This window comes from Choloepus didactylus, chromosome 8, assembly GCF_015220235.1.
Source record: "Choloepus didactylus isolate mChoDid1 chromosome 8, mChoDid1.pri, whole genome shotgun sequence".
NCBI classification, from domain to species: domain Eukaryota; kingdom Metazoa; phylum Chordata; class Mammalia; order Pilosa; family Megalonychidae; genus Choloepus; species Choloepus didactylus.
The window spans coordinates 106,364,020-106,387,974 of NC_051314.1; the positions used below are offsets into that span (position 1 = coordinate 106,364,020).

General features: G+C 35.8%; 1 protein-coding gene across 4 annotated transcripts in view; it reads left to right on the forward strand.

Moving 5' to 3' along the window:
* ITPR2 (inositol 1,4,5-trisphosphate receptor type 2) overlaps positions 1 to 23,955 on the forward strand; it is a 550,850-nt gene that overhangs the window by 223,114 nt on the left and 303,781 nt on the right. For all 4 annotated transcript variants that reach the window (XM_037848345.1, XM_037848346.1, XM_037848348.1 and 1 more), the window contains 2 exons: positions 1,279 to 1,444; positions 2,489 to 2,662. In XM_037848345.1, the coding sequence (XP_037704273.1) occupies positions 1,279 to 1,444; positions 2,489 to 2,662 (340 nt within the window). The remainder of the gene's footprint in view (positions 1 to 1,278; positions 1,445 to 2,488; positions 2,663 to 23,955) is intronic.

Below are 23,955 nucleotides of genomic sequence, written 5' to 3' on the forward strand. Positions count from 1 at the left end.
TCTAATTTAGTGTAGAAGAGAAATCATAGCTTTTCTTTAGGTCAGGTAAAAAAGGGACAAGAGAGATAAGTTCAGTGTATTGAACTTTTCCCTGAATTCTTTGCTTTTCTTTCCTCGAATAATAACAGCCGAAGAATGCCCTTTAACTCCCCTGGTATAAATATCACTGCATCTTGCAAAACATTGCTTCCCTGCTTCTTGGAAAATTTAGGCAAGAAAGTAACTTCACTTAATGTTATCATTAAATTTATATGTGAGAAATAAAGCTATTTTCTCCTCCTTGGAAATATTCATGATTAAAGGAAAAAAATGCCTCTGGCATGACTACAATTTTTTGCTATCAGGAGCCCTGCTGTTTATTGTTTTTAAGTTTTTTTTTTTTTTCTTACTTAGAAGTGAAACTAATAGTAGTCTTAAAGAAAAGGTAGAAAAAATATAAAATATCTAAGCTACGAATTACTGAGTTTCTAAAGACATTTTTACAGATTTAGACTTGAAAACCAAAAAAAAAAAAAAAATGTTTACTAAGCTTTTTGTTGCAGTTTTCTTTTTATTAGACAAACAAGAATTAAGACTTGAGGGGAAAAAAGGGATTTTTTTTTTTTTTAATTTCTAGTGAATATTTGTTTAAGCTTTGTTTTTATATTTTAGTGCCAGTTTTGGGGATGTGTTTTCCTATTCAATTATTTCATTATTCCTAAGAAGAGAGAATGAACAAGCTTATTATTTTCACCTTAAAATAAATGGACCTTTTATTCTAGAGGAATCTTACTAAGAATCCCAACAAACCAAACACATAGAGCTGCTTTGGTGGTGGTTTGGGCCTCTCCAGCCCCTCCACACCTGTCATCTCTAGAGCTCTGGGGTGTTCCAGAGCTGTGCTACCTTGATGCATCACACCTTGAATCTAGTCTGGCTTCTCAATACCTTCTTTTGGATTGATTCAGATTCCTAATTTTTGTCTCTGCTGAGGTGACTAACTCATCCTGGTTTGCCTGGGACTCTCCCCGCCTTAAGCACTGAATGTCCTCACCCTAAGAACCCCTCCATCTTGAGCAAACTGGGGTGATTGGCACTTCTGCTTTCATGGACAAGCACAGCGTTTCTTCATGCTTGTTTCCTTGTCAGTTAAACACGGGGAAAAAAGTTCATTTTCTTTTCCATTTTACTCTCTAAGAAGAAAAGTGATATACCTGTGAGAACATACACAGTTTTCATTGCTTACAAATAGATGTTATGTAAATCTCAGTTACTTCAGAATTATTTTTGGCTTTATAGAAAGGAAAGAAATCCAGTTCAACTTGATGATGAAGGAGGCAGGACATTTTTACGGGTCCTCATCCATCTGATCATGCATGACTACCCTCCTCTGCTCTCAGGAGCCCTGCAGCTGCTGTTTAAGCATTTCAGCCAGAGAGCAGAAGTTTTACAGGCATTCAAACAGGTAAGATTGAGCAGCCCTCAGTGATTCCATAGCAGAAGCTCTGAAAACGTTGTTTATAACATCCAACCTGACTTCATCCTTGCAGAGTTAATGGGAATGTGTGGCTTTTCCTAAAGACACTTAGCATATTTTAAAGACAGATGTGGCCTTGTCTAATGCCAAGATAAGATCTATTTTAGAAAGAGTTCCCCACAAGTGATTTTTAGTTAAGATCTTTAATATAAATGACAGGCACTAGGATTTAAGAAGGCACTTAGGGATAATAACATATTGGGAATTTCATTACCACTGCTTTTATTTTGAGGCCAATCTTTACTGATAAATTTGGGTAGGACAAGTAGTGGGCAATTGAAGTAAATGGTTTGTGATTGAAAAATGCGTGAATCCAAAAGAAAAGAACTATTATGGATCTAACCTTTTTGTGATCTTTGAATGAGACATCATGCTTGAGACTATTGATTAGTTTAACCTAAGTGCTTATAGGCATTTCACAAATATTTATTCCATTTAATAGAACTTTGATTTTCATTAGGAAGTTTTATAGGATATATTACAGAATATGAAATAATTAGAAGGGCAGCCATACATATACAATTCAAAAATATACTGATATTAATTATAATAAAATAAAATTATATCATGAGGTTTAGATTGTATCTATATCTGGTTATTGTCTTCCACTAATTTTATGTTTCTGTCTCTTCCAAAACAGAGAAAGGGTCTCAGAAAATTAGCTTTAGTAGTGAAGATAGAGCTAGGATATCTTTTATCTTAAATTACTCTTTAATACTTTGAAAAGCTTTGCTGATGCTCTGGTTTTTTTGTTTTTTTTTTTTTCAATCCTCTCTAACATATGAGTACATTGGTCAGAGTTCACAGATGCTTGTAGGTAAGTTTTGTGGTCAATATAAATATAAAAAAATTCATAAATTTTCTAGAAATATTGAACCTCAAGAGACATAAATGTTAAAAGATGGGATTTTAGATGTAAAGGGTGTAGGAATAAATTCCATGAATCAAGGATTGACATTGTTTTGTTTTCAGGTGCAGTTATTGGTGTCTAATCAAGATGTAGACAACTACAAGCAAATCAAGGCAGACCTAGACCAGCTTCGACTAACTGTTGAAAAATCTGAGCTGTGGGTTGAGAAGAGCAGCAGCTTTGAAAATGGAGAAATGGGTGAAAATCAAGTAAAAGGTGGAGAAGAGCCGGTTGAGGTTCGTTTTCAAGATACATTTCAAAATACTCCAAACAATATCATTTAAATTATCTATGTAATTGTATGCCCTACAGTCAAAATTGTTTATAAAGAAAATTTTGTTCTGCACATCAGAGCATAAAATTTTCATTTGCCAAGTCAATTCATTTCATAAACCTGTGCTTTAGTTAATTCTTATCAACTGCTGTGGCTCCTTACCTCATCTAATTTTCCTTCTCTCTCCTTTCCACTGTAACTCCTATAATCTAAGAATCAGGAGGGAGAAGGAAGTAGGGAAAAAAGAATGGGCCCTAAGCTGAGACCTGTGGCAACAGGTCAATTTTTATTATTCTCTGTGGCTTTTTATTGTCAACCTGTAAGTCTTTCCTTGAATTATTTTATGTCTGTATACCATATAAACAGTATCTAAGTGGAAGGACAATATGGCCAACATGAAAATGCCAAAAATGTACGTTTGATCTAAAGACTGGATAAGTGGTGATTTTAGGTCTTCTGTTGTATTGTTATAACGTGGGTTAATTAGTTGCTGCTTTCACCTTTCACTAAATACATGGACCTTTTTTTTTTCCTTTTTAAACAGTATTTTAGTGAGAATGCTTAGATAAACTGTCCAGTACCAAAGTTAAAATTGACATTACATGAAGTTTCTTAAGTGCCTGTCTAGTGTTTTATTTATTAGCATTTCTTTTTAATCTTCAGGAATATATACTATTTAGAGAGGTTTACCTTCCCCACTTTTGTATTTGCTGGAGTACTCCAAATATTCTGATATTAAGGATGATGATAAAGCAAAATATTGATTACTCAAAGTGCTAAAAAATTCCAAAAGGGAAGTTCAACTTGTGGGCTACTACTTCTACTTGTCTCAAGACTATCACTCAAATGCACACCATTTTTAACTTAATCTTTTAGGATTTTTTTCTGTCATTTTATAATGTTAATAGAATGAAGAAATTCTACTCTATGGAAATTTGTTTTATGACCAACTTTTTTGAAGAGAGCAGAGTTCCTCCATAACATGCTTAAGAAATAAAAGAAACTTAATATTTATTTAGTACTTGCTATGCACCAGGTCTTATATTATACATTTTCACATATGGTGTTTCTGATATTACAACAAACTTTGGAGATTATTATAAACATCACATTTCTAAGGATGAATCAGTTGAAACTCAGAGAACCCAGGATACTTCCTCACTGTCAGTCAGCAATATGTGGCTCAACTGAGATTTGAACTCAAGTCTTCTTGATGATAAGTTCCAGGATCTTTAATGCAAGATTGCAACTTCTAATATGGTGTTTGAAGACATTAAATGATGAATGCTTTCATGGGGTACAGTACCTCTTCATTTTGAAAAAAATGTATTTTATACATATTCTAGAAGTAAACATAATGTTGCTGCCCCTTTCAGAAAATTTCATTAAAAAAATACAGAACGTCTCTAAATCTTAGGGAAGATGCACTGTGTACTTTGTAAATGTTTTCCCCGTCTAAGAATATAGGTGAGATGTTGCATGAAGGATGCAAATTGTTTGTCTGCAGTTTAAGTTCCCAACCATGGAGGAAAGGTGTAGGAAAGCACCCCTATCATGGAGCCAGCCCCAGAAGGCAAGTGTCCAAGGTGACACCTAGAATCATCATGGCAAGTGTAAAGTGAGTTCCCACATCATGGCTTCACATGGGCTGTCTCATTTAATGTTCACCTTCATCCTGGAAGGATATTTGTCATTTGAGTCCAGTGAGGAAACTGGCTTAGAGACGTTTGGAAGCATATTCAGGCCGTAGAGCAGCTGTAGGAGCTGGGGCCTGACTCCAAAGCCTGTACTCGCTGTCAAGGGAACCAGAGGCAGGCTCCCCACCCAGTTCATACTTTCAGGTCCTCCTGTTTCTCCCAGCTGTATTACCCATACACCGATGAGTCCTTGCCATCAATGCCACCAAAAGAACCTGGGCCACAGATGGCCCCACGTAGGGCATGGTGGGCCTGGCCTTGGTGAGAGGGGTAAGGAGTGCTGTTGCTACCAAGCAACGTGGGTCCTTGGTGTGGATCAGTGCCTCCCTCACCTGTGAAGACCGCAGGAGGCGAGCTCCTGCCCCAGCACCCTATAGATGATGGCCACTCGTCCAGTGTAGCCCCTCAGTCAAGGTCACCTCAGAGTGGGCACCAGGGGTATTCTCTTAAAACAATGCGTTTTATTTTATGTGTATTATACCATAATGAATTTGATTTGCAGTACACTAAGGAAAAAACATTTCTGAGGTTGGTCCTTTTCCCTGTTTTCCAGAGGAAACCACTATCATGAATTTTTGTTAATTATTCTCTTGTTTTTCTTAATGACTTTACCAGATGTGTCTATATTTCTAAAATATATGGATTATATGAAAAATATTTCATTTCTTCTGTTTTTGGATGTTTTTTTGTCATTCATCCTTGTTGATGTATAGCTGCATTCATTTTCTCTAATATAAATTATTTCATTTTATGCCCATATTTATCTGCATAACTGTTAATGGAGTTTTTTTCAGTTTTGATTAATTTTTTATTGTTTGCTATTTAAAGCAATGCTACTGTGAAAAATACATTGTGTCGTATGATGCACATGGATAAGAGACTTTTCAGGATGAACACTTAGGAGTAAAACACTGTGCTCATCTTTATGAGATAATACCAGTTGTTTTCCAAATACCAATTGGCACCCCCTCCAGCAGTGTGAGAGTTCCGGTAGCTCCCCATCCTCATGAATGCTGGGTTTCACACTTTTTCATTTTTGATTATCAGATGTGTTTGATATATTATCTCTGTTGTGATTTTCATTTTGCTGGATTACAGATGAGGTTGAGCATGTTTTCCTATGTTCATTGCCCTTTCACTTTGTCTTCCAGCTTGGATTAAGCTAAATTCTGTACAGGCAGGTAGTGAGGTCTTACCAATTCATATATACCAAAGCTAAACAATACCTTTGTGACTTCAAGTCATGGTGCTGTAGTTAGTACAAACGTGAACACAGACAGTCTTTTCATGTATCACTTCTTTTTTCTTGCCTTAATTTTTTGGTAGAATTTTCCAGCATAATGTTGAATAGAAGTGGTGACAGTGGACATCTTTGTCTTCTTTCTCAGTTTAAGGGGAATGATTTTAATATTTCACTATTGAATATAATGTTTACTATACATTTTTGTAGATACCCTTTGTTACTTGAGGAAATTCTTTTCTATTCCTAGTATGCTGGTTTTTACCATAAATGGTTTTTTACTTTAACTGAATATAGTTTATGCATCTAATTGAAATGGTCATTTTTTTCTTTAGTCTATTAATTTTGATTCCATAAATCATAAATAATAGAGTTTCTACCATAGTAACCTTGCAATTCTAGAATAATATATCTTGGTGATATTTTTTACATTGTTAGATCCTATTTTGGATTTTATATCCATATTGTGTGTGAGATTGGCCTGTAACTCTCCTTCCTTGTACTCTTCCCATAGAGTGTTGGTATCAAGGTTAGAATAATCTCCTAAGATGAACTGCAGAATATCCATTCTTCTTTGTCTAAGATTGGAATTGTTAGTCCCATGAATGGTAAAACTTGTTTGTAAAACTACCTGCGCCTCTTATTTACTTTATGGTAAATAAGACTCAGTTTTTTTAATGGTTATCAGATTATTCAAATTTTCTATTTTGGTCAGTTTTGTTGTATGTTTTCTAGTATAGTTTTGAGTTTTCAAATTTATTGGCATGAATTTATTCATATTTTTCATTAGCCTTAAATTTTGCTATATATGTAATTTCCTACCTTTTTTCATTCTTGATATTGTTTACTAATGTCTTCCATCTTTTCTCTAGCTTAGTCTTCCCAGAATGTTAACTAATTTATTAACTTTTAAAATAACCTGTTTTGCCTTTGTCAAGCTTCTGTCTTTGTTTACTATTTTATTGTATTTATTCTGTCGTACTCTAACTTTTTGTGTTGATTGGTTAGCACATTAATTTTAGAACATTTTTTCTTTAAGTTTTTAATGCTGTAACTTCCTTTTGGAGAAGCTGCATCAAATTTTGATAAATGGTGTTTGTATTATTATTCAATATTAGAGATTTAAAAATTTCCATTATGATTTCCTCTTTGGCTCAGAATCACTTGGAGGTGAGTTCTTTAATTTCCTAATGTAAAACTTAACTTTTTTAAATTGAATTCTTTTTCTTTTTTTTTTTTGGTGGGGGGGGGTCATGCGGTTTTATCACTGAACCTTCATTCCTTGTATGAATTCTGAATGCTGCCCTGAGCTATAACTGAATTCTTAATTAATTAGATTGTGGCAAGAGAATGTAGTTATGATGATATCAGTTCTCCACAATTTGTTGAGACTTGTGTTTCGGCCATCAAGTTTTATAAATGTTCCATGTGTGCTTGAAAACAATATGATTGGGTGCAGAATGCTTTGTATATTACTGGTAAATCAAGCTTATTAATTATGTTACAATCATCTATATATTTACTAATGTTTTTGTTTTCTTGATTGAGAGAGATTTATTAACATTTCCTACTAAATGGTAGGTTTATTAATTTTTCCTTGTAGTTATATTACTTTTTGTTTTGTATGTTTTGAATCTATATTATTAGTTGCCCACAAATTTAAAATTATTATTTTTTATGGAGAAAAGACATTTTATCAGTTGAGAGTTATTTTCTCTCAGTTCTGATGATATTATTCCATGTCTTTGGCTTTCCTTGATGTTGTTGAACAGTTTTCTGTCTGTTTAATAGTGGTTCCTTATTTGCAACTCCAATTAAATACATGTAAAACCTTTTTATTTCCTCCATATCTATTAATTTCCTTTTCATATTTTCCATACCTGTGAATTTGTGTTCTATTTTGGATAATTTCTTTAGATTCATCTGAGTCTCTCTTCAGTTCTTCAGTTATGTCTTATTTTATATTTAACCCATCATTTAAACAATTTTTCATTTTTCATTTCAAGAATTATAATTTTTCATATCTCAAATTTGAGGTCAGTTTTGATCATTTCTTGTTGTTTCCTAATTTTTATTCTTTATATGACTGTTCTATAGCCTGTATACAGTATTTCCAGTTTCTGAAGTACTTGGGCATTTCTTTTGACTCTCATTCATGTTGTTTTGTTTCACTGTATTTTTGGTCATCTCTCCTTATGCACGCATATCCTTTTGACCTCGGTCTTTGGAGTTGCTAGGGAATGCTTTCCTCCTTAGAGTATTTGTGATTGCTTTGACTTGTTGCCAGGGGGCGCTGCTAGCCTGAGATCTCAGTTGCTTCCTTCCCATGCACCAGTCTGAATGCAGAAGGTCTAGGCTACCCTACCTTGATGGTTGCTCAGAGCTTTGTCTCTGGGTTGCTGTGCTAGTATTGGCATTTGCCTTCAGGGAAATTTTTGCTTTGGGTTTGCAACTCTCTGATCTGGTTTCAGATTACATTTTTCCCCCTTGGAGATGGAGGGTGGGGTCTTTTGGAGCTGTTCTTTGTTTTCTGTGAACCATCAATAAACATAAAATAGATTTTATATCTAGGATCTAATTGTTTTGTAATAGGAACACCCTTTGCAGTTTTAAGTTTGCTATTCTTAAAAAGGTCCTTAGAGATGTGTTTACTTAGAGATGTAATTATTTAGATAATTAGTGTTTTGTTTTTGTTTTTGTTTTTTAATTGTGAACTTACACTCTTTGGAACCTTTTATGTGGACTTTCTCCCAGGCTTTATTTAATCCAGAGAGTATTTCCTTTTCTTCTGTAAGGCACTTTGGTTACATTCTGTAACCATGTTAAAATTTTTGACTTGAAACTTCGGAGGTCCCATAAGTAGTGGGAATTCTAGTCTCAAATCTTGAGTGAAAATGGGTTTGTCTTTTTAAATAGGAGCCATTTTGGGTTCTGATCCAGAAGGCACCCCTTTGGTCTTCTGTGGGCCACAGCTTTCTATAGTTGGTCATTGAGGGTGTCTTCCTTAGGTACTCCTATTCTGTCCAGGGTCTCTGATTAGACCTTCCATCTTGCTTGGGATCCAGGCTTTGCTTACTTCCTCCTGCACATTGATATTAAAACTCATCCTCTAGGTTTTAAGGAATGGCCTCAGGAGCAACCATCAACCCAGTGTTTGATTACTGCTCTGAAGCTTTTTTTTATGAATTTTCATGGTTTTTAGTCTCTGTTTGTTTCCTTTTCTATTCTAAAAAGAGATATTAAATATTTTTACCTATCACTTTTAGATTTTGCATACTCAAAGGTGTTTCTCAACGCTTCTACCTCTTCCTATTCTATTTTGACCGGTCTTAACAATATTTTGAATCCATATATTTGTCCCTGTAATGCCTATTCACTGATACTAGGTCTAAGGCAACTTAGAACATAGCTGAACTTCCTCTGCTTGACTGGTGTCATGTTTCCTTCTTTTGAACATTCTGCTTAAAGAGTAATTTCTGTCCCTACACCATTGTGCTCCTTTGTGCACACTTGAATTTCTCATTTCTTTTCTTAAAGTATGACTAGAATCAAATCTAATATTCCAAACAGGCTTTCTCTTGCCCTCAAAGAATGAACATATGAATGAACACAAATAAAACAATATGACAAAGTATAAGAATGAGTATCATAATGTGTTGTACAGAAAAAGGAGTTGTCAGGGTGGGTCTGATACTTGGGGAAAACTTCACTCAAGATGCATAGATTGGGCCTATTTTGAAGGATTTAGTTAGCTAATATATTAAAGAAGAATAACAAAAGGAAAAAAGTTTACCATGAATAAGCATTTGTATTTCAAATGGCTGGAAATTGGGAGCCTTTGAAGATTCTTGGGTAGGGAGGAGAGTACACTATCATGAAAAATTTAGTCTGGCAGAATCCAGAATGGTTCAAAAGAATCAGAGGCAGGAGGTGGGGGACCAAGTAGGAACCTGTTGCCCAAATTCAGGTGTGAGGTGATGAAAACATGAGTGGGGAGATAGTAGTAGAAATGTACACAAGCATGTACATTGAGAAGTCAGGAGAATTCATGTTTACAGCAGATTAATATAAGGAAAAAAAAGTGAGAAATTACAGTTACTAACTTGCACCAGTCAACTAATATACATCACGCAAAGAACCAGCAGCCAAAGATAGTGCTGATTTATTGTAAACAGGATGAAATGTATCACAGTATCAATGGAAACAGCCAGTAGCAGGCAGCATGCTCCCTAGCAGGCCAATACAAATAATAATCCTTTGTTGTTCAGTAAATCTTTACAAAGGCTCTAAACACAGGACGATTGGCATTGTTTTAAACGAGCTCATAATGGTCTAACTTTGTGCCTGCTTATATATTTCAGAAGACCAGATAACATTTGTGTGATTCTTCGTTTTAATAATAAAATGTTTCTAGTAATACATAATTTTTTCCCATTGGTAAGTTCCATATACTCTGTTGGTAATAAATATGAATTTATGGTCCATCTACTATTGCTAGCAAATCTCAGCATAGGATCCAAAATTATCCCAAAGCTATAGTTGATCTCTTATAGATAGAAAGGAGAATGGGATTGATTTTGTCATCTAATAGGCCCATTGCTTCACTAGCTCTTATGTGCTTTATTAACTATTGTATATTATGCTGTTTCCCTTCATTAAACTATCTTCCAGTGTATTACAAGTTTGTGTTATCATTTCTGAAAGCTTAAAGGCTAAAGTATAACAAGTTGCCAGTATCGGTGGCATTAGAAGCCATTACTAATTCATCACAAATACTTGTTAACTGCTCTGTGTAGGAAAGAGATTAACTCTGAAAACCAGCCAGTGTGGGTTAAGTCAGGATTACCCTTTACATTCATCCACCTCTGTAGTAAAGGTTGAGATTCAGGTGACTTGGGCATAACATTGCTTGCAGAAGAAGATCCTATTCCTTTTATTCATTTTGGTTGTCTTGAATTTTTCTTCATAATGATTTTGCTCCTGTATCTGCCTGTTTATCTATATCTATCTACCCACCTATATGTGGCTGCTAGCTTCTTTTTGTATTTTTAAATTGCTATTCTCTCACTAATCTAAAATCTTTCACTTAAACCCTCTATTTAATCTTTGCTTCAAGGACTTTGTTTTTCACTTTCAGGTTTTCTAATTGATTCTTTTTCATGTCTGTCTATTCCAGATTCGTATCTGCCTGGTTTTCTTAATTTTTTTGTTTTTTTAATGGATGTACCCTATCAGGAAAAGAATGAACTGGGGACTCACTCTGGGCTGCCTAGACAAGAAGGGGGCTGGGACTGGGAACGGACCCCTCCTCCAAGGGACTCCACCCTAAGTCAGCTTCTCATGGGGCAAATGGCTTTCTACCCCCAGCAGAAATCCCATTCCTATGGGCCCTGTAACTAATGTTCCCAAATAATTCCTATAACCAACAGATACCTAAATCCAAACTGCCTGGTATTAAGCAGTTTGTGTTTGTTCACTGATAAGGTTACTCTCAAATTTTCCCCATAAGTTGCTTCAGGGGGGTTTACCCTGAAATCTAGACCAGAGTGGTGTCCAGGAGAGCACTGTGACATCTCTCTGTGGTTGATGGGAGAATGGGGGACCTATGCCTTCTGTTTTCTTGCTGACGCTTGGCTTGTACTTCACCTTTCCTCGATAAAGGCTGTCCCTTACTCATGTGAGTGATGCTGGGGAGTCCTCATTGTGTGATCAGTGGCTGCCACAGAGGGTCCTCTGGGCATGACAGATGTTATTCCTCACTTTTTCTCTGCGGTTGTTTTAAAAATACTTACTTAAAATACTTTCAGAAGATTTCTTGATTGTATGCATTTCCCTGGGAAAGATATAATTGCTTTGATGAGGTTTTTTTTTTTTTTTTTTTTTTTTTTTTTAGCTTTCTTTTTCTGCATTAATTTTCTTCACAGGCATTTGAATTTTAGTTTGCAAACTTAATGAAATAATTAATTAATTAATTAATTTCTTTTCTGCCTCTTTTTCTCTTTCTGTCTCTCACACTTTGCTTTTCCTTTATTTCTAACTAGGCCCATCTTCCCTGATGGATTTTCTATTTCTTCTTACCCCTTTATTCTTTAAAAACAAAAACTGTATTCTATTCTTTGCCTACCACTTCTGATTTTTTTTTCTTTCTTTCCTTCTTTTTCTCTTTTTTTTTTTCTTTCTTTCTTTTTTTTTTATTTTTTGGTGAAACAAGCAGGCAAGGTAGGCGGACCCCTCCAGAAGGATATCTAGAAAGAAAGATGTGCTTTTTCAAGTGTTCATATTCTGATTCTGCATAACAGGAAAATAGTACTACATCAACTTGGTTTCTTTGGAAAAACTTGTTATTGATGAACTTACTTTTCACAGTAGTAGTTGATGCTTGGTATGTGTTTTAGACAAAATCTTCCTACCTGACCTGACCAATGGGGTATTCTGTGATAACTGCATGAAGAATTTTATCCATTAATTTTGGAGAGTGCTTTCCTAAATTTTCCTTTCATGGAGCCTCTTTTCTTGTCTCCATTTTCAACTTTTTCTCTTGTTCTTGGGTATTTATTTTACTCATTTATTTCACATTATGTATCCCTGTCCTTTATGTCTGAACTAATGCCACAGAGGTAATTGAAGTGATACGAGAATCACTTAATAAGCCCTTTCATATGGCATACATCTAAAAACTAATTTTTGATTTCTAGCCAAATGATACTTTTGCACATCCTCATTCTGTTTGATTGTAATACAAATATTAAAATGGAGTTCCTATACCTTCTGAATTTGTTTCTTTGAATTACTTCCACTGTAAGAATCTTTTTCTCTCTGGTTTCTTGCCTATGTTTAATACTAATGCTGTTTTAGCATAACCTTAGTATTTCCTTTCATGTTGTAAAGAACAGTTACTATCTTGTCCATTTATTTATTTATTTATTTATTTATTTGCTTTATTCTTCATTCAATACAAGGTGTTAGTGAAGAATATAAGTTCCCATTTGGATTATTTTCCTCAGCAATTGGCTTGCAAGTAAACAGGAGAAACTGATTTCATTCAAATCAGAGTGTACATATGACATTAGACCAGGTGTCAACATTGCTGAAATGATTGCTTGGTTAGAAGGTTATGACTCTTCCCTGTCACTCCTCCTATACGTGGAAACCCTTCTCACAGCCAGATGGGGGTGTGCTGTAACCCAGTTGTGACTAGAGAAGATTTCTTCACATAATGTGTAAGGTATCAGAGAGATTCTCTGAGGGCTCTGTTATATTACCGTTTTCGTTTCCTGTGTAGGGCTTTGCTACTGTATGTCACTCTTTTGACTAAAGGTTTGTCCATCCTTTCTATATTTTATATAATACTGTAGAGTTTTTGGCCAAACCTATAGTTGTAGCTAAAAATTTCTCGTATACATTGCCACAATAATGAATTGTTGCATTCTTATGAAACTAGTTATTATTTTATATTGAACAGACCTATTATCAGTATATTCCCAGTTTCCCCAATACCTCTCTAAATGAAGAGAATGCACTCCAGTGGCACATATTTTTTTTTTTTTTGTTATTACCTTATTTATCTGATATACAAATATACAAAGGAGGTTTGAAGTGTTTTCTAGGACGTCAAATTAAGCATCATCAAATGCTAACTAAAATAATGTCAGATGAGTTAGGAAACACCAATACTATAATTGTCTTGGAATAAAGGGAATGAAAACCAGGTTTGGGGTAAGATTAGAAATATGTATTTGTCCTCTAAAAGGGAAGGGATTTGGACCTCAGTCAAGGGAAATCTGGAGGAAAGTTGTCAGCCAGTGGTTGACGGCTCTCCTCTTCCACTTATTGTGGATATTCAAGTAGCTTTAGGCAACTCCCCAGGAAGCAGAAGCTCCAACCATAGCACCATGAGGGTCTAAATTAGCTTTAGATGCATGGTCAGATAAGTAGGGTGATTTTAGAGATTCTGCAGCCTTCTTGACATCTTCCTAAATGACTGATACATGGTGGTGTTCTTAGATGAGAGGGAGAAAAAGTATCACACCATCCCAGATAGTTCTTATCATTTAGTCATCTGAATGAGGTAACAACTATGATGAAGGGCTTCAACTAAATTATAATCTGATTGGTCAATCAAGTATGCATGATTGATTTTCATGTTTTGATGGGAGGTGGGGAAGACAGACAGAAGGTGTTTGGTGCCTAAAGTGATGGAGGGGATGTATATGATGTAACTGATTGGGTTGAATTGTGGTTATAGAAAGGGAAGGCTAAGGATTCAGATGGCAGGCAGAATGCTCTACAGTCTTGCTGATTTGACAACTTCCCTGAGGAAGGACCTCCTTTAACTTCAGTGAGGTGGGGATGAATAGGAGACATGCACTGAGCTATTTTAATCATGCAGCTGCAAATGCAGGGCGGCTCTATATCGTAGGATTTGCAAAATTCTGTTTTTAAAAGCATGACTACCATTGCTTAAATTAAATCCCCAGTAATTTAGTTCATCATATAGTACATACATATTATTGTCTTATTTTTGTTGTTGACTATAATAGAGTTTCCTTGCCTAATGCATAAAAAAAAGGATTTGGGAAGTTGTGCTCAGAAAAACGATTTGTTTAGACATTCAGTCTTTGAGCCTAGACTCAAAAGAAACATAGAAACCTGCATAGAAACCTGCTACCCATCTAATTTCTAGACTGTTCTTGCTATCTTGTTTCTGAATCTTGTGGTTTGTGTTATGATGTATACTGTGTAACTAAAAATCACACTGCCTATATAAAATCTCTTAACTAAGCTACTTACCATATTCCATTAGAGGGAATAAATTCAGGTTCTTCCAGATGATAGGAAGCAATCACAATAAAGTAGAAGTACTTTTGGAACACCATATTTATTTTTCATCACTGCTGTCGAAAGGATCACTTGGATATCTACTACAAGCATGGCACTGTTCTCACTGTTAAATGGTTGTTTTTTTTCTCAGAATATTCAGCTCTGGGACTCAGCATAAGTCACACTCCTACATATTGTATTTTGCTAATTTGTATTTTATTAATATTTGTCATTAGACTAAATCCAGGGCTTTGTAGATTTGGTCACTTAACTGGGACCAAAGCTATAGAGGATATAAGGTCAATTTCTGCCCTTTCTGGTGGAAAACTGCAATGCCTGTAAGTTGGAGTATTCCGGCATCAAATAAGAAAACAAAACATAAATGTGGTAACATAGTTCACATATTTCTTAAATTCCTCTGATCACTGCTTGGAAACATCCAGATGTTCTATGAGTTAATACTTTTGTTTGGTTTAATTACATTGAATTATTTTCTGGAATTAAAAGGGGTTGTTTATTGAATTCTCTAGTGTTGCCTCCTTTTGTTGACTACATGCAATTTTAAATTAAAATCATTATTCTTCGTAATTCCTGTACTCCTGGAGTTTAGAATTGCCTATATCTTCCCTTGGGCTGAACTGAAGAGCATAACTTCTTGTAATGTAGTACATCTTGCTTGAAATTACTTTTCATAAAACCAGACAGTTGCTTTTCTTCAGGTCATTGTTTGAAAAGTAGACTTAAATATGTCTGCCAAAGCTTTGTCTGTATTTTTTTTTTTTTCTGAGAAAATAGTTTATTATGAGCAGCTCAGCAAGGAGACTGTCTTCCCAAGCAAAAGGGGTCTGGGGGTATTACACCATTTGGGGAAGGTGGGCTTAAGGGAGTGGCTAAGGATAGGGTAAGATGACTTGGATTAAGGGGTAGGATACAACAGCATTAGCAGTTCCAAATCATGTTACTTAAAGCATTGCATGTACAAAAATGTCAGCTTAGCATGATCGGGGTGTGTGTGTGTGTGTCTGTGTTTAAACAGTTTTATTGTGATATATTCACATACCATACAACCCATCCAAAGTGTACAATCCATGGCTCGTGGTGTATTCATAGAGTTGTATATTCATCACCACAGTCGATTTTAGAATGTCTTCATTACTCCAAAAAGAAAAACCCCATACACCTTTCACCCCCTTATTATTGACACTTAGCATTGGTTTGGTACCTTTGTTACAACTGATGAAAGAATACTAAAATATTACTGTTAACTATAGTTCATAGTTTGCATTAGGTGTATTTTTTGCATATACCATCCTTTTGTTAACACCTTGTAATAGTGATATATATTTGTTCTTCTTCATGAAAGAATATTCTTATATTTGTACCATTAACCCAAGTCATTGTATGCAACAAGGTTCACTATGTGTTATACAGTCCCATGTTTTATCCTTCAGCTTTACTTCTAGTGACATACATCACCCTTTCAACCACAATCACATGCGTAATTCAGAGCTGTTAATTACATTGACAATAACGTGCTATCGTTACCTCTATCCAACCCAAACATTTACACTGACAATAACGTGCTATCGTCACCTCTATCCAACCCCAAACATTTACAATCAACCTAGTAAAAATTCTACACAAATTAAGCATCAGCTTTCCATTCTGTACCCTCATTCTGTCTCCTGGAAACCTATATTCTAGATTTTAACTCTATGAGTTTTCTTATTATAATTAGATCATGTTAGTGAGATCATGAATATTTGTCCTTTTGTGTCTGGCTTATTTCACACAACATAATGCCCCCAAAGTTCATCCATGTTGTTGTCTGCATCAATATCCATTCCTTTTTACAGCTGAATAATGTTTCATTGTAGTATACACCACATTCTCCTTATCCATTCATTGGCTGATGAACATTTGGTTTGCTTCCGTCTATTGGCAATTGTGAATAATGCCGCTGTGAACTTTGGTGTGCAAATACCTGTTCATGTTCCTGCTTTCAGTTCTTCTGGGAATATATCTGGTAGTGTGATTGACAGATCATATGGCAATTCTGAACTTAGCTTCCTGAGGAACTGCCAAACTGTCTTCCACAGTGGCAGTGTCATTTTACAGTCCCATCAGCAGTGAATAAGTGTTCCTGTTTCTCCGCATCCTGTCCTACACTTATAGTTTTCTGTTTTTTCAGTGGTGGTCTTTTTAGTAGGTGTTGACATGATATCTCATTGCAGTTTTGTTTTACATTTCCCTGATAGCTAGTGATATTGATGATCTTTTCATGTGCTTTTTAGCCATTTGTATTTCCACTTTGGAAAAATGACTATTAAAGTCTTTTGTCCATTTTTAAAATTGGGTTGTTATTCTTGTTTTTCTTTTATTGTTGAGTTGTATGATTTCTTTATATATATTTATAGTCTAGATATCAAACCCTTGTCAGATATGTGGTTTCCAAATACTTTCTCCTATTGAGTAGGTTGCCCTTTCACCTTCTTGACAAAGTCCTTTGAAGCATGAAAGTTTTTAATTTTGAGGAGGTCCCATTTATCTTTTTTTTTCCTTTTGTTGCTGTCCTTTAGATGTAAAGTCTAAGAAACCATTGCCTAACACAAGATCTTGAAGATACTTTCCTACATTTTCTTGGTTTATGGTTCTGGTTCTCATATTTAGGTCTTTGGTCCATTTTGAGATAATATTTGTATAAGGTGTGAGATAGGGTCCTCTTTCATTCTTCTGGATGTGGATATCCAGTTCTCCCAGCACTATGTGTTGAAGAGACTGTTCTGTCCTAGTTGAGTGTACTTGGCAGCCTTTTCAAAATCAGTTGAACACAGATGTGAGGGTCTATTTCTGAACTTTCAATTCGATTCCATTGGTAAATATATCTATCTTTTTTTTTTTTACTTTTTAAACATTTTTTATTGTGAAATATAACATATATACAGAAAAGTGATAAATTTCAAAATACAGTTTAACAGGAGTTTATAGAACAAATTTCAAAGTATAGTATGAGTTACAGTGCCACAGCTTCATGTATTTCCTTCTGGCTGTTCTAATACACTAGAAAATAAAAAGAAATATCTTTATCATGATTCAGTAGTCACAATCATTTGTTAAATCCTAACTTCTCTGTTACAACTCCTTCTCATTTAATCATTTTCTCAGTCTTCAGGGATATTTGGACAATGATCATTCTAACTTCTTCATGTTGAAAAGGGGTGTTGACATTATGGGTTAGGGGGATACAACTGGTTGATGTTCTCGGAGAAACTGGTACCTCTTAGTTTCAGGGCTTATCTGGCATAGGAACAATCTGGAGTTTTAAGTTTCCATTTATTTAGGTCTTCTTTGATTCCTTTTAGCAGTATTTTGTAGTTTTCTGTGCATAGGTCCTTTACATCCTTGATTAAATTATTCCTAGATATGTGATTCTTTTAGTTGCTGTTGTGATTGGAATTTTTTTCTTTATGTCCCCCTCATATTGCTTATTAATAGTATGTAGAAACACTACTGATTTTTGTGTGTTGATTTGTATCCTGCCACTTTGCTGAACTTGTTTATTAGCTCTAGTAGTTTTGTTGTAGATTTTTCAGAACTTTCTTTAAATAGGATCATGTTATCTGCAAATAGTGTAAATTATACTTCTTCCTTTCTAATTTGGATGCCTTTTATTTCTTTTTCTTATCTAACTGCTCTAGCTAGAACTTCTAGCACAATGTTGAATAACAGTGGTGACTGGGCATACTTGTTTTGCTTCAGGTCTTAGAGGGAATGCTTTCAGTCTTTCACCATTGAGTATAGTGTTAGTTGTGGTTTTTTTTCATATATGCCCTTTGTCATGTTGAGGAAGTTTCCTTCTATTCCTATCTTTCTGAATGTTTTTATCCAGAAAGGATGCTGCATTTTTCAGATTCCTTTTCTGCATCAATCAAGCTGATCACGAGTTTTTCCCCTTCAATTTGTTAATATGGTGTATAAATTAATTGATTTTTGTTGAACCACCCTTGCATACCTAGTATAAAACCCACTTGATCATGGTGTATGATTCTTTTAATGTGCTATTGGATTCACTTTGCAATATTTTGTTGAGGATTTTTACATCTTTATTCATTAGAGAAATTGCTCTGTAATTTTCTTTTGTTGTAGTATCTTTAGCTCGCTTTGGTATTTGGTATTCTGGCTTCACACGATGAGTTAGGTAGTGTTCTCTTCAATTTTTTGGAAGAGTTTGAGCAGGATTAGTATTAATTCTTTTTGGAATGATTGGTAGAGTTCACCAGTGAAGCCATCTGGTCCTGGATTTTTTCTTTTCAGGGAGTTTTTTGATGACTGATTCAATATCTTTACTTGTAATTGGTCTGGTGAGATCATCTATTTCTTGTCGAGTCAGAGTAGGTTGTTTGTGTGTTACTAGGAATTTGTCTATTTTGTCTAAGTTGTCTAATTTGTAGGCATACTTTTGTTCATGATATCCTCATTTTATTTCTGTGGGGTCAGTGGTAATGTCCCCCTTCTCATTTCTGATTTTATCTGTTTGCATCTTCTCTCTTTTTTTTTTCCTTCATCAGTCTAGCTATGGGTTTGTCAATTTTATTGATCTTTTCAAAGAACCACCCTTTGGTTTTGCTGATTCTCTCTTTTGTTTTTTTTATTCTCAATGTCATTGATTTATGTTCTAATCTTTATTCTTTCTTTCTTTCTGTTTACTTTGGGATTCATTTGCTATTCTTTTTTCTAGTTCCTCCAATGGGCAATTAGGTCTTTGACTCTAGCTCTTTTTGTTTTTTAATGCAGGCTTTTAGGACTGTAAATTTCCTCAGCACTGCCTTCGCTGCATACAGGAAGTTTTGATATGTTGTATTCTTGTTTTCATTTGTCTCCATATTTTTACTGATTTGCCTTGCAATTTTTTCTTTGACCCACATCTCCTTAATGTTTGAACATCTTTGATTAGTTGTTCCAAATTCTGTCTCCTCTGAAGTTTTAACTTTTTCCTTTGATTTAGTCATGTATTTATGTTTCTTAGTATTGCTTGTGATTTTTTTGCTGGTATCTAGGCATCTGATTATCTTTATGAGTTTACTCTGATGATCAGTTTCTCCTGCCCAGGTTTTTCTTGTTGACTGCCTTTGTACTAAGGCATTTCTTTACACAGTTGCAACTCTTTACAGACCTTTGGAATAGCTAGTGTTTACTAAGATTTTTTCAGCTCTTATTGATTCTTGCCCTGGATAGATTACAGTATTTGAGAAGTTGTTTCACCCCCAGAAGAAAGCTTCCTTTCCCCAGTTCCTTCTCTGGGAATACTGATCTGTTCTATTTGTTTTCTATTTGCCTCTGTAGTTTTTTAACATTCCTTTCATTGTCTCTAGCTACTTTTGCCTGGTAGGCAAGTTCTGGGAGGAGGATCCCCCAAAGATGACTTTCCGAAGTCAGTACTTCCCAGTGAAATCAGGAGCAGGGAGACACTAAAGGTGCATAGATTGGTTCCAAAGTGCTCTTTCCGAAGTCAGTACTTCCCAGTGAAATCAGGAGCAGGGAGACACTAAAGGTGCATAGATTGGTTCCAAAGTGCTCTGGGGAGGAGATGTGGAAGGACATTGTCCCGGTTTGCTGATGCTGCCAGAATGCAAAATACCAGAAATGGATTGGCTTTTACAAAGGGGGTTTATTTGATTACACAGTTACAGTCTTAAGGCCATAAAGTGTTCAAGGTAAGGCATCAACAATGGAGTACCTTCACAGAAGAATGGCCAGTGGTGTCAGGAACACCTCTGTTGTCTAGGAAGGCTCGTGGCTGGTGTGTTCTTTCTTTGCTCCCAGGTTGTGTTTCAAAATGGCTTTCTCCCAGAATGTTTCTCTTTGGTGTCTAGGGATATTCTCTTAGTTTCTACCAGGCAAACTCTGGAGTAGCAAAAGTCTACTTTCAATGGCCATCTTCAAAAGGTCTCTCTTGGCTGAAGCTAATATCAGGGGTCCACAACTCCAGGCATCTCTGAGCTAAGCCAGCTAGCATCTGGGTCTGTGCCTACCTTATTAAAGGACTCCAGTGATTAAATCAAGACCCATGCTGGATGGGTGGGGCCACACCTCTATGGAAATAATTCAATCAGAGTTATCACCTACAGTTGGGTGGGTCACATCTCCATGGAAACAACCTAATCCAAATATTCCAACCTAATCAACACTAATACATCTGCCCCCACAAGATTACATGAAAGAACATGGTGTTTGGGGGGACATAGTACATCTAAACTGGCACAGACGCCAAACTTCTCTTTGATGGCACCTTGAATCTATGGTTTCCTGGCCTTTCAGCTGATAGTGCTCTTCAGGAATCTATTCCCTGTAGTCTTAAGGTGATACTGTGGCTTTAAGTTTCAACCATCTCTGCCTCTGTTGGGGGAGGGATTAAAACAGTGGCTGCCTGTCACTTTTGTCCCTGGTGGGTTTATACCCTAGCGCAGAGCCAAGACCTGGTGATCTGAATTTGTTCATCAAAAGCCATGAACAGTGCTGGGTCGTGCCCCACAACCCTTTTCTTGGAGAAGGGCTGCCCTTCAGCAAACTGTTTCTCTAAACCTTAAGAAGGCACTGTGACTTTAAATCCACCCTGCTTTCACCCCTATTGGGGGTGGGGTTGGAACAGATGCTGCTGGGAACTTTTGTCCTGGGTGGGTTAGAACTGCAGCTGTCTTCAGATCCAGGACCCAGCAATCCCTGTTCGCTAATCAAAAGCCAGTCGGTGCTCGGCTACGCAGCCTTCTCTCCCCACCCTCCACCCCATTCTTGGGGAAGAGTTGCCTTCAGCAAACTATTCCCTACAGCCCCAAGAAGGCGCTGTGTCTCTAAATCACCCGTTTCCACCGCTTTTGGGGGTGTTGTTGAAACAGAAGCTGATGGCCGCTTTTTTTCGTAGGCTGGTTGAAACTATAGCTGCCCTCAGAGCAGCTGCCTGTATTTTAACTGCTTTCTTTAAAGCTGACATATATCAGAATATATGTTAGGAGTTTTGTTAGATTTTAGACTTGTTAATAATCTTATCCTGTTTTGTGGCACAAACTTTGTTTTATTCAATAGTTCTTCTCTTTTAGAAAAAATGAATATGGCCTTTTAAAAATTCACCCTCTACCTTTGTGATAAAAAAAAAGGAAATTTAATTTTACTTCTAGCTTTTGCATTTACTACTTCTCATCAGTAAATTATTTTTGTCATCAAATAGAAACCTTATTTGTCTCATCCTCTGACCTCTAGTCCCTTCCATCTACAGATTCCATTCATCTTAGCCACTTGAGCTGTCTTCCCTCTTCTATACTGATTTCACTTACATGGATAGTTAAAAAATTTTTTCTATAGCTTTTTCTATAACTTTTTAGGATTCATTATAGTGTTTAGTGTTTTTTAGATAATATCTGGCATTCCTTTTTCTGTTTTTTTTTTTTAACCTGGGTTGAGGGTTGAACCACTTTCATATCCCTCTCACTATTTATTATAGTACCTAAGTGACATAATCCTAGAATTTAACTTAGTAACATTTTTAATACTTTTGTTGTTCTTATCCTTTACTTTTGTAGTTCCAATTCTATTCAGTGAAAGAGATAAAGTGGTCAGAAAGGGAGAAGGTAATCCTAGAAAGAATTGTGTCACAAAAAAGGGAACGAGAATGGGGTTTAATGAAAATGGTAGAGGACTACAGAATCAAATGCTAAAGAAAGTTTTGGGGATTATGAGTCATTGATATAAAAATAAATACAGTGTAGATTATTTTTTAAAGGAATTTACTAGGGGCAACAATTTGAGAGGCAAGATTACTTCCCAGGCTTGGCAGGATCACTGAGCGCTTGAATAGCCTCAACCTGACCATATTTTAAAGGTTTACAAAGAATCAGTAGAGGGTAGAAACTGCTCATGCACGAGAAATAGAAATGAAGTAGGGAAAGGAGGAAAGGGAGATGGCATTTAAAAAATCCATGCCTCCAAAGTCAATTTTGGAGAGGAGGAATGAGCTTTTATATTTTTATGAGACATAGGCAGGAAGGTAGACAAGTTTGGGGAAGACACTGGAAATTTTCAGTTGGAGAAGAGGTAATGTTAAGGTCATGTAGGAGAATTTCTGTATGCTGGGTAAAATGGGAGAGGAGGTTACCTGCTAAAATGGGGTTCAGATTAGGAACTTCAGGCTTGGGCATTATTTTCATGAGAGCAGCAAAATAGGCATACAGAACTCATGGGGGTGTGGGGAGGGCTCAACTCTGATCAAATCATACTCCAGCTGGAAGCTGTTTATCAGGATTGTTGGATAAGCAAGGAAAGTCTATTTCTTTTTTCTTGATTTGCATTATTTCTGTGATTTGTCATAGAAACAGTAGGAGAAACAGCTTGGGACAAAAGAAATGATATAGATTGGCTTCATGCATCTTCGTTACTTTTTCCTGAGCTGAGACTGGGGTCCCCTCTGACTGTGGGAGCCCAGCGCCATCAATATGGTCAGGAGTTTAGGATATTTTTAAACCACATTGAACTTGATATTTATCCAAAGTGCAATTTTGTACATATTTAAAACCAGTGAGATGATCAGGCCCCACTCTACCTCATTGCCCACTCTATTGCAATACGCACTGTTTGTTCTTCCCATTTTCTATGCATAGTTGTGTCTGCTTTTGCTGTAGTGCCTTTGGCTAAGGTGACTTCTTCACCTGACATGTTCCCCCCAGGCCACTCATGATTTTCATCTTCAAGATCTTTGCTTGAACTTGATCTCCATTATAAAGCTGTCTAAAGCTGTACCTGTTCAAATCTTTACTACCTTTATTTCTCTGTGTTTTCTTAGGTAGACAGTAATTTTCTTGAGGGAAGGACCATATCTTCTAATTTCTTTTAGATCCATTCACCATAGTCTTGTGCCAGGCATGTAGTAAGAATTAATAAATGTCCATATATTAAATCATTTGTAATTGGTATTTTATCTTTGTATGGTGTCTCCACTAGTTGATATATATATATATCCTTACATTTATGGTTTATTATTTTGCTAGAGATAATTGTTTTTATAGTTAAATATACTTCAAGTCCTCTTTTTTTTTTAATAATAAGTTTTATTTTGAAATAAGTTCAATCTTACAGGAACAGTTGTAAAAACAGTACAAACCTCATACATAGAACTCCATCATACCCCGACCCCCCTCCCCCGATACCCTGATCCATCACCTTTAAGATCCTGTCACACCACTGTCTCTTTCTTTCCCTCCCTCTCTCCCTCCCTCCCTAACACCTATCATCTATTGCTCTGTCCTCTGAACATATGAGAGCAAGCTGCAGGTATCGTTGAACAAACGATATAATTCACATATATCTTTCCCATGGACAAGAACATTATTTTATGAAATCTCATTAAACACAGCTAAGAAGTTCAAGAAATTCAACATTGATATAAAGCTTACATTCTGTATCTCCTTTTTTTTTTTTTTTTTTTTCCCTTGTGTCCCATCTGTGTCCCTT